The sequence below is a fragment of the Olea europaea genome, unplaced genomic scaffold, assembly GCF_002742605.1.
Source record: "Olea europaea var. sylvestris unplaced genomic scaffold, O_europaea_v1 scaffold2412, whole genome shotgun sequence".
Classification (NCBI taxonomy): Eukaryota; Viridiplantae; Streptophyta; class Magnoliopsida; order Lamiales; family Oleaceae; genus Olea; species Olea europaea.
This window is the reverse complement of record NW_019242290.1, coordinates 127,661-139,009: the sequence shown is the minus strand read 5'-3', so window position 1 is coordinate 139,009 and position 11,349 is coordinate 127,661. Positions and strand designations below refer to the sequence as shown.

The 11,349-nt window shown below is 32.6% G+C and overlaps 1 protein-coding gene across 1 annotated transcript; it reads left to right on the top strand.

Annotated features, from left to right (window-relative positions):
- The first annotated feature begins 3,270 nt into the window (after positions 1-3,270).
- Positions 3,271-10,962, top strand: LOC111381971 (dual specificity protein kinase YAK1 homolog). Its single transcript, XM_023005813.1, has 9 exons — positions 3,271-4,045; positions 7,083-7,282; positions 9,634-9,787; positions 9,870-9,979; positions 10,082-10,151; positions 10,262-10,344; positions 10,434-10,512; positions 10,596-10,636; positions 10,845-10,962. Exons 1-9 carry the CDS (start codon positions 3,848-3,850, stop codon positions 10,960-10,962), a joined length of 1,053 nt encoding a protein of 350 aa, XP_022861581.1. The 5' UTR covers positions 3,271-3,847.
- Positions 10,963-11,349: the final 387 nt, after the last annotated feature.

The window sequence follows — 11,349 nt, the reverse complement described above, 5'->3', positions numbered from 1 at the left end:
TTTTGGGATCCCTTAATCAAACCAACTCGAGTCTCATTGAGAAAGGCAGCTAAAACTATCTACTCTGGGCAGCCGATGTGCTTAACTTCACCTCACAGCGAGACAATCATAAAATCATCAAACAAAAAACTAGATTCTGCCTGTAGTGACCAAACTTACACCGCTTTTTATAGATTTTTTTTCATTTTTAGAGTTGATGTTATGCAATTTTACACTTCGTGCTTGTCATATTCGTCGTCTACTCTCGACTCTACAAATGTTGCCCTACATTCGCTATGAAATTGCTGCTAATAATCTATTTTCCCGTTTCAGAATTAGCTATCTGGAAATTTTCAAAGTAGTGGAGCTAACTTGTGGTAAGCATCAAGAAGAATTGGTATCCTCACCGTCCCTTGAAGAAATCGTACATTACGACTTGTGGGTGCGTGACTATGCCGCCAATTTGCAGCCCTCGACTGGTTTAAGTCCTGCTCTTGTATGAGCTGTTGTGTAGAGAGATTTTGTATGGTGGGGTGGGGTGTCCTGGGGAAGACAACCAAATTTTTTAATTTTTTTCTTAATTTTTTCAATTTATTTAATATAGTAATTATGAAGTTACCATTTGCAATTTTTAGAAAAATTGGGAATGTGGTTGCAATTAGTTTTTTATTTTTTTCCTTTCCTTTCTTTTTGTTTTATTTGAATGGAGGGTAAAATTGTCAAAAATTGATGAAAATGACGTTTAGCGCCAAAAAAGTGGAAGGTAGGGACGTTTTGTGGCTAAAAATGAAAAGTATGGATGTTTTCCACAATACACTTGAAAGGTAGGAACGCTTTGTGCCAATTACCCTTTCAAATGCCCTGTGAAATCTTTGTTAAGTTTTCCGCAATCTTCTTTTCCTTGTAGCAGTAGGCTCATCATTAAATTCAATGCTCAAACAATTGCTGCAAGAACAGACATTCCAGAAATATTGGCTAGAATCATCAATTCTAGCATATATAGGTTTTCCATCTGAAACAAAGGCATAAATAAGGATATTTTCTATGAATGTGAAATGGTTTGGAAAACGCTGTGATCATTTTGAAGTTTGGTCCTTTTTAAAATAGATCTCAACAGATCTATTAGATTTCTTTTCCAAAAATAGTGTTTGAGTGGATTGCATAGGGGCAGATTCTTTGGCTGATTTATGTGACTGTTCGTAACTTGTAATCCAGGACTCAAAAATAAGTTTAGCAAATTCAGCCTTGGGATTTGTCTTGGAACATAGGTGCAGCAAGGAACATGTTCAGTGTCCATTTGAAGAAGTAGAGCATCTTCTGTCCCTTGGAGGATAGCGAAATCTAAGAATGATTTTGGATTTTGTAAAGTATCTAGTAATGAAGAGTCAGTGCATATATGACTTAAGATAGTACAAATTTGGACTTTTAAAGCATAAAGGATTTGCGGATCTGAAATAGGCATGTTGAAGTTTGGAATTTGAAAACATGGTTATAAGGACAATTCCTGCATTTAGAATGGTTGTGTAGTTCCTATGCACGCATGTTGGCATTTTGCAAATCTTGTGTCAAGTTAGGGGCAATTTTTGAATTTGTAATCGAAATTAATGATTTTATTTTGATTGAATTAAAAAAAAAGAAGTAAAATTTTAATCACTTTTAATTTTACATGAACAGAGGAATTATCTCTAGTTATTTTCGATTGCTCAACTCTTGGAATTAATAATATCACAATAAGACCATTGGTAGGTTCTTGATTTTTTGGACGAGCATTGGTTATTTATATTCATTTTCTTTATCTTTGCGTCGTTGATACTCCAGTTAAAATTATACTTAACTTATGTACATACTAAACAAAATATATATTTTTATCTCTCCTTTTCAAATAAATATTTTTCAATAAAATAATATTACACATAAATCCAAAAACATTATTTTTTTTTAATCATACATTCTCTATCAATTTACTATTTTAAAATATAATCTTAACAAAAAAAAATGAAACTTATACAAACGCTAAACAAATTTTGTTAAAAATGAGGTCGAAAAACTGACTTTCCATGTAGCACGTCGCAAGCGCCCCCTATTGGAGGGGTTTTGGATACCTTTATGTACATGATTATGTATCCCAAAAATAATTATAATCTTTATATCAGACATTCTTGTATAACAATTGTTACAATTAAAGTGAGTAAGGGAAAAGAATATGGAACATATTTATCTATTTCCATTTATTTCTTTTTTCGTAAGTTAAAATTCAATATTCGAAAAAACTGTATTAGTCAAACTTGCTTTTATACTGCACCCAGTCAAGTTGGTAAAAAGTTACAATATTCTATATGGGGTAATTGGAGCAAAACATACCTACCTTTCATACTTATTATGGAAAATGTCTATACCTTTCATTGTTTGACATTTTTGCCCTTATTTCCTGTGCTAAATATCACTTTTACCATTTTGACATAAAATGACCAAAACACCCTTCTATTTAAAAAAAAAAGAAAATAAAAAAAAATACAACTATAAGTCCAAACTTTTCATATGTGCAAATCAGCCCAAAATTGAAAAAAAAAAAATAAATTATAAATGAGATTTCAAATTAAATTTAAAAATATATTTTTTAAACTTATTTAGAGCTTATTTGCATAAATTCTTTAAGAATAGATTTATTTTTTATTTTTTGAAAATATGTAGTTAAAAGGTAAAAATGAGACTACGTATAAAATTATTTTATTAAAAGAATATACATTAAAATCGAGTTTGAAAAAAAAGAGAGTTTTAAATAAAAAATGGGCTTAGTCAATGAGTTACATTCATATACTTTAAATTTTAGAACTACATGTTTTGATAGAAGATTTAACATGTATCAATAAAATTGATGTATAATTGAAATGTCGTGGATTCATAAAATATTTTTTTAGAATCACATTTGAGCGGTTAAAACTTGACACAAAATTTTAGCAAATTTTATCAAATATGCATTTTTTTTTTTTAGCTCTATCGTAAAATTTTTACTATTTATAATAAAAAAAATAAAATAAAGTTAGAGTTAAAAGGGAACAATTTGGAACATTTGAGCTGAATGCCCTTTTTCCCCTCACTGAACTGCACTTCTATTCTTAAAGACTTGTAATTATTTAACTATATGGATACAACAACGACGGAAAAAATATTTTAGGAGCAATTTGAAATATCAATTGAACTTTAGTGACCAAAATTGGTACTTTTATTCTTTATCTCTAACAGTAAAATAATTCTACTTAGCAAACCTAAAGCTGATTTACAGCATATCCTCTAATATTATTTTAATTTTAACTTGTAAGAGGTGAAAAAAATCTGAAATCGCCTTCTCGAAGAAGCAACAGTGGCTGTTGAAATCTCTGTTTTTCTCTCACATTTTTCAATCTACGTTTATCGACTTCTGATTAGTAGCAGCAGGGATTGTGATACCGAGCCATTGCCCTATTCAGAATTTGATCTTTGTCTTCTTCTTTTCTCTGAATCTTTTTGTTTGTTTTCTATTTTTTTAATTGTTCGTATTGGAGAGCAGATAATCGGTTGTTTTATACGGCATCGTTCATCACGGCGGTATTTATGTAGGAAAACTCGAAATTATCCTTTTGATGTATCTGATTATGTCAAAGTTCGTTTCTTTTTGTGAGTTCTGAGTGGGTGAAGAGATGGGACTGCAATCTTCTGGTAAATTCATTGAATTTTCCGGAGGATTCTACCATCTCTGCTAGCGGCAATCCAATTGCTGAATTTTGTCCCTTGAGCTCTGAGGTCTTTTTTATTTCTAATTGTTTATTTTATCACATTTAACACACGTAGAGCTGTGGTGGGTAGGGGTTTAGTGGGAGGAGGGGTGGTGATGGATGCGGTTAACAGTAGTAGCAAGGAAGGTGACTCCCAGCCATTGGAACAGGCAGTGGATGAGAGTTCAACATCATTTTCGTCAGCATCAGTGCTGATGCCATGGCGTCCTAGGCAGCTTGCATTTGGTCCTTATTCGCCTTCTGTAAACACTGATACAAGGCCCCAATCTTTGAGAGTTGTTGTTAGAAGGCCTGTAAGTGATCTTTTTTTTTTTTTAAATTAATTTAATTTTCTGCATATTCAAATTATTTATTGTTGTTTCTAGATGAGCACGCCAGAACGTTAGCACTATAAATTACTAATAAGCACAACTACTTTGAAGTTTTTTTTACTAGTTTTAAGAGTTATTGCGTTCATATTGCATGTCCTGTGTTTGTATACAGTGTTCATTTGTTGTTCTTCCTTCCTTCTCAATGAGATTTTGATTTACTGAAAATAATTTAAGAGGCCTTAAAATGTTACCGCATTGAACTGTTGTTGGTTCTTATTCCGTTAACATTTTCTCTCTATTATTGAGACTGTTATGTTCAAGTGTTTTCATTTGGACAAAAGATTGTAAACGTGAGATCCTTGTATCTAATTTGTAAGTCATATTTTCATGTATAATTCATATGTATATATTTCCGTTATCTCTAGTACAATCAGCTTTATTTGAAAATCTTGCATTCCTTACAAAATCAAGGTGTTTCTGGCTTCTCGTAAAAAGAATGACGCTTGTGTCTAAAGGAGATATCGCTATCTTTTCCATTCCCTTCATAGTATCTGTTATGTAGAAACAAAATGTTGCATTACTAATAGAATAAGATATTTCATTGGCTAGTGGACCATACATCATAGAGATATGCTTGTCGTGTCTAAAGGAGATGTCATTTCTTTTTTCCTTTACCCTTCAATATATGTTTTAATCCATTTGTTTCACAGCGTGACGCTGACATTGCTAGATATTTATAGTTTAAGCTTGTATTGGAAGTGGTTTTGATTGTTTAGCCCAAGGAGCTGTAATGTATTATTGATAATCCGACTAGGTTTGATCTAGGTAAGATGGGGGTGTTGGTGCAAAAATTGGTGTTTTCGCTTTCTTTTGGGTGATTTGGACAAAAAGAAATTGGATTTCCCAAGGGAAGGAGAAAAGTAGTTAATTTATGTGAAGAGGCATTTTTTTCAGGATCTATATGAGTTTCTATTGTTAAGGAGTTCAAGGGTTTTTCCTTTTATTTTAGTCATTCTAGAGTGGAAAGACATGTTTTGTTCTTGGCTTCTCTTTATCGTTTTGTTAATAAAGGATCGTCCTCTTGATGGAATGTAATTTTGTACTTGAATAATACACAAATAATTAAAGACATGTTGTGTTCTTGGCTTCTCGTCATCATTTTGCTACTAAAGGATTGTTCTCTTGATGGAATGTAATTTTGTACTTGAATAATAAACAATTAATTTTTTTTCTTGTAGAAAATGATGGTTCTTGTTCACGAACAATCACAGTCTTCACCGAGGTTACGTTTGGTGGCGTGATTTAGACCCTTGCAATTTGAATATTGTCAAAGACAAACTCAAATATGAAGTCAAGCTAGTATATTTCGAAGTTCTTATCGTGATCAATGTAGAGATTTAGCAGTGCAAAGTAGAATTTCATGTTTCTTTATTCGTTTTAGAATAGACCTTCTCTTCCTCCAGTTTTCCTATACTGCTCTCTATGTGAAGTAACATCCCAAAGTTAAAACGCCATCCCACCATTCTGCTTCTCAATAGACATTTGGGTGTTAAAGAAACTGACATCCAGTGGGAGGAAAAAAAAAAGAAAAAAGAAAAAGAAAAAGATAAACTTTTGAAATATGGGATTCAAATACTGATATTGTGCTGTCATTTTTTTAGTAGAGTTGATCATTATGACAATTTGAGATTGTGTAGTGATTTCCCTAACCCCTGCAAGGGAAAAATGCTCCTTTTCTCCTTGTCTTCTTATTTTCTTCACCTTCCTATTGGTTCTATGTTTCTTTTAGAATTTCAAAGTTTCTACTCCGTAGTTCATAACTTTTCTTCTTTATGAATAATAAAAGGCCCTAAGGTTGTCCTGCACATTAAAGTTGATTGACCTTGATCTCAATGAGTTAGATAGTCTGACGAGCGTTTAATATTTTTAGTAGTTAATGAAGACTTGTTCAGTTGGAGATGGCAGCTGATAAAGTGGAATTTAAAAAAAAAAAAAAAAAAAAACTATTTAGGTACGTAGCTGACTCCTGTAAGATGAAATAAGAGTGAACAAAGATTTAGCACTAAACAAGTTTGCAAGGATAGTCTGCATAAGCTGTGGTCTTGACCTTATTCAATTGTCGAAGCTCTGAGTGGATAAAAGATTTATGTTTTTATTACTTTCATAGCCTAATAATAGCATGTAGAAGCTGTTGCAGACATCCGTGTACTGTTCAGCAAATAAAAATACAGTTGTGCTATAATCTTCAGTGATTCTGTATGTTTCATAAATGTAAAACGTGATTTCATAGACAGACTAGAGTTTTGAAATCTCACAGGTCTTTGTTTCAGCTCTTTTAATTATGATTTTGTAATATGAATTGAAAAATAAATATTATTGTCTCATTCTATTTATAATTCCTTTTTGGTTTATTTCCTCTATTAACTTACTGTGCTCTGACTCAAATTTGTTATCTTCCAACTGTATCACAGCTTTTAGTTGGATCAAATTCTCAGAGACAAGTGTATATTGTGGAAATATTTTGTCATAAAATGAAAAATTACTCCTTAAGAATTTTGTGGCTTTTCAATTTTATGGCATCTGATTTGTATCCTGAAAATTTTTTCCATTCAATAGAAAAAATGTTTATGCAAATCTGTTTCTACTCTTATTTCCTTATTTCGCATTTGTACCAGTTATGCTTGGTAATTGGTAAAGTAACGCAGTAGATTTGAGTAGGGAGAACAAGTGGTGGTATCAACAAATTCAATGGAGTCAATGAAGTCTATTTATTAATTATCTTTTACTTTGGTCGAAAAGATATTTGATTGTTGATGAGTGAGTGGATTGCTGAATGAATGTATTTTGGTAAATACATAATATGGTCTTAATTGCTAGTGTGTAGAAATATTTGATAGCCACAAGTACAGCAGATGGTACAACTTATTTGACATGCCAGTTTTCTGAACCCGGATACTCTGTGAAATGAAAATTTGAACTAGTGGATCCCCTCCTTGACATGTTTATTTTCATATTGCAGTTGGTGGCACGATTGACTAAGGACATTGTTGAGATATATCAAATATGCAACCCTCAATTTGGTTATTCAGAAGAATTTATTCCGAAGAGGTTCCTGACGTCTCCATCCACTGGGGTGTTGAATGATGGCTGTGATAATGCGAACTCAGACCTGATTCTTACTGTAAATTTACCGTTGGTTAATTTAGAGACACAGCGAAGGTTGATTTTGTTTAATTACTCTCCTTTTATTGATTATAGCATACTTCACGTCTTCTTCATATTAATTTGGTAGGAAAATGTTTCTTATCACTGGTGATCATGAGAGTATGATGAGGGATGTGTCATTGTCATAAACAGCCAGTTGGGGATGGGAAATGCATTACTTAATGGTTGCTAATTATAGATGTAATAATTATAAAGAGAGGTAGATCTCCTAAATACAGACTTCTTTCATGTTCTTTATCTTTTGTGTTTCAGCTTGGATATCCAAAATGGTGCTTAGACTCTGGTGCCAGTGTCAAATACACTATCTTAATTTGGACACTTGGATTATTATAGAGGATCATATCCTTTATGAATAGGACAAAAATGAGTGCATTTCTTTTTTGAGGTATAGTAAATATTAATTATACAATGAAAAAGTTTGACAGGAGACATGTCTTGTTATTTCCTTGGTAAATTGTACTTTTGCCAACTGCTTCAGAATTGTATCATATGTAGGAGAGTGACATCCGACTTGGAATGTTCACATGTCAAGGTTTGTGTTGTAGACAGGGACAACATGGTGACAGAAGAGTAGGAGCGACCTAGGTTATTTGTTATGCACGTGCAGGATGGAATGCTTTCACATAAATGGAAATATCTGTAACCACTGCCTTTTTTGCCATGGAATGGAGACTATATGAAACGAACTATTGCCTTCTAAGTAAAGGACCAAATATGATTGAGTCAAGATAGGAAGGTGAGAAATATATTTTTGTTCACAAATCTAATAAGCTATAGGGTTTAGGTTGGTTTGAACTTCTGGTATGTGTTTCTGTCTCTTCTTGAGAGTAGGCTGATATATTGTAGTTGAATTTGGGGATGCTGTTGCGCATATTTGTCTAGGAACTTCAGGATCTAAGTTTTGGTGGCACAAATTGAATGATTGTTTGATTGATTGGTGTAACTGAATATTTGGGTTGAGATGTGAATGCACAAGATTTGCTGATATAAGAGGCTAGCAAGCCCCGAAGGAGAGGCTGGCTGACCCGAATGAAGATATACGATAACCTTGAGTAGAATTTTTATTAGGTGGCAACTATCTTGCTACTTGAAGAATTACGGGGAATTGTCTTCTTGGATTTGTTCTGTTGTGGAAATTCTGGAAATTGTCTTTTATTTTATTGACGTGTTCTTTTGGTGAACAACTATAAATGTCGGCGTGGAGGACCCTTTTTTGAATGATAATGACCCTCGAAGAATTCAGTTTGCCATAGCAGGTGGGGTAAGATTTTGGGAAAAAAGGAAAATAAGGATTCAAAATGGTTGATCTCGCTTGATTGAGAAATAAGTGAGTTCCCTTTCTGTGATGTAGATAACTGCTGAAGGGTGATTTTCTAACACACCCTAGTAGTACAAGTTATTTATGTGATCTCTGGTTTTCTGAAGTTGCATCCCGTAAGCTTTATCAGACCTGCTATTTTGTTATTATGCTTGATGGATAAATACTCTCAGAAGGAATTGAGTTCGCAGATGACAAACAGACTGGGAGCTTCTAGTGTAACCAAATCTTTGTTTAAAAATACTTGCGAGGACAGATCTTTCACAGATAGAGAATGACTTAAGGTCCTAGCGTACAAGGTATAAAGGAATTAGAAAGACTTCCAATCAATTTGCCTTATTTGCATTGATTAAAAATTGAAGAGAGTTTCTTCTCTCATTTGCTTCTCCACTTCAGGTACATATATTCTGAATCTTCTAAATGGGGAGCTTCACGAGAGAATTGCTTTAGAGTGTCTTGGCACCATTCTTGTTTCTTTAATGGAGTGAGTGTTAAAGAATTAATTTAATACTTTTTGGTGACCTAGATATTCATTTTGGAGCTTAAAGAATCCTAGTTTTTGTTGTTCTTTTTATTCAAGTTTTTGGAATCAGTGTGATTGTTTGCTGGTTGTGCAATTAAGTATTTATTTTATTATAAAATAAATTTTATGTTGTGATACTAGTACTCTTTGTTGCCCTCGTTTTTGGGTAGAGAGATCAGGGAGAGGAAGGAAGTTGGAAATCTTAACATGCTTATTTCCTCTATGTTTGTGTTAAAGACGTGTTCTTTATTGACCTTCTACCCTTGTAGGATCTTCGTATCGTATATAATTTTTCTAAAATTTCGATTGCATCGAACCCATTCAATCATATACATTCCATTCTCATATTGTCTTCCTTCCACTCTTTACAGCTAAAAGATTAAAGAAAATATATGTTCTCCTACACTTTAGTATTTCTTCTTCAAATGTTACTTTTTCTTGTCTTCCTTCCCTTCTTTGGAAAATTTACAACGTTTCCGTTCAATGCATTTTTCTTTTTTCCAGATACATTATCAAGGATATGCTTGGCCATGGAACATTTGGGCAGGTTGCTAAGTGCTGGGTTGCTGAAACAAATAGCTTTGTTGCTGTTAAAATAATTAAGAATCTACCTGCTTACTATCAGCAAGCACTTGTTGAAGTTTCAATTTTAACAACAGTAAGGCCTGCTTCAGCTGGATTGTCATGTTCTTTGATTTGAATCACTACTGTATTTTCTTCAGTTATTTGTTTTTCCCTAGTTAAATAAGAAGTTTGATCCCGAAGATAAGAACCATATTGTTCGAATATATGATTATTTTGTGCATCAACGACACTTGTGCATCGCTTTTGAGCTGCTTGACACCAATCTGTAAGTTGTTTAAGTAGTAATAACTTTTCATATAAAATTATTTATATTTTTTGGGGTTGCATATTGTAACCATGCTTTCATTAATTGATATTTTCTCATTAGGTATGAGCTTATAAAGTTAAATCATTTTAGGGGACTGTCATTGAGCATTGTGCAGCTATTCTCAAAACAGGTTATTCATTGTTTTTTGCTTCAGATTATTGTTGTTTTAAGATAGGTGTTCCCTTCAATGGTCATGTATATTTGTAAGTGTTATAAAATGCTTTCTCCTCCATGTTCTAGATATTGCGTGGACTGGCTCTGATGAAAGATGCTGGCATAATTCATTGTGATTTAAAACCGGAAAACATTCTTTTATGTACAAGGTTAGCTACTCTGATGACCTTGGACAGTTAGACCTGGTATTTTGCATCTTGTTCTCTTTATTTGTAATAATTATTCCATAAATTGACAGTGTAAAGCCGGCAGAAATCAAGATTATAGACTTTGGATCAGCATGTATGGAAGATCGTACAGTTTATTCTTATATTCAGGTAACATACTGGTTTTGAATAAGACTTCAACTTTTTAATCTTTATATTGTTGATATGTTATCAATGATAAAGTTTCTTTGCAGAGTCGCTACTATAGATCTCCTGAGGTTCTTCTTGGATATCAGTATCCTTAAAATATTCGGTCAAGTATATATTTCTCTCTTTAAGCCCTTGATATTCCTGGATTGTTGCCACTCAGTGGGGTTAAACTACATGCATCCAGAAACTTTACTTCTGCACTCCCTTTAGTTTTTCTGGTGGTGCAGGGGTTATAATTACTCAAAACATGTTCTATGTTGTATATCATGCTTTGAGACTTTAACATAGCGCAGATATACTACGGCGATTGACATGTGGTCATTTGGGTGCATAGTCGCGGAATTGTTTCTAGGGCTTCCATTGTTCCCAGGAGCTTCGGAGTTTGATCTTCTAAGGAGAAAAAAAAAATAAATTATAAATGAGATTTCAAATTAAATTTAAAAATATATTTTTTAAACTTATTTAGAGCTTATTTGCATAAATTCTTTAAGAATAGATTTATTTTTTATTTTTTGAAAATATGTAGTTAAAAGGTAAAAATGAGACTACGTATAAAATTATTTTATTAAAAGAATATACATTAAAATCGAGTTTGAAAAAAAAGAGAGTTTTAAATAAAAAATGGGCTTAGTCAATGAGTTACATTCATATACTTTAAATTTTAGAACTACATGTTTTGATACAAGATTTAACATGTATCAATAAAATTGATGTATAATTGAAATGTCGTGGATTCATAAAATATTTTTTTAGAATCACATTTGAGCGGTTAAAACTTGACACAAAATTTTAGCAAAT

Coding starts and splice junctions, on each gene's coding strand:
- LOC111381971 (XM_023005813.1), top strand. CDS start 3,848: ATGGATGCGGTTAACAGTAGTAGCAAGGAAGGTGACTCCCAGCCATTG. Junction 9,980..10,081: donor GAGCTGCTTGACACCAATCT/GTAAGTTGTTTA, acceptor TTTTCTCATTAG/GTATGAGCTTATAAAGTTAA. Junction 10,345..10,433: donor AACATTCTTTTATGTACAAG/GTTAGCTACTCT, acceptor ATAAATTGACAG/TGTAAAGCCGGCAGAAATCA.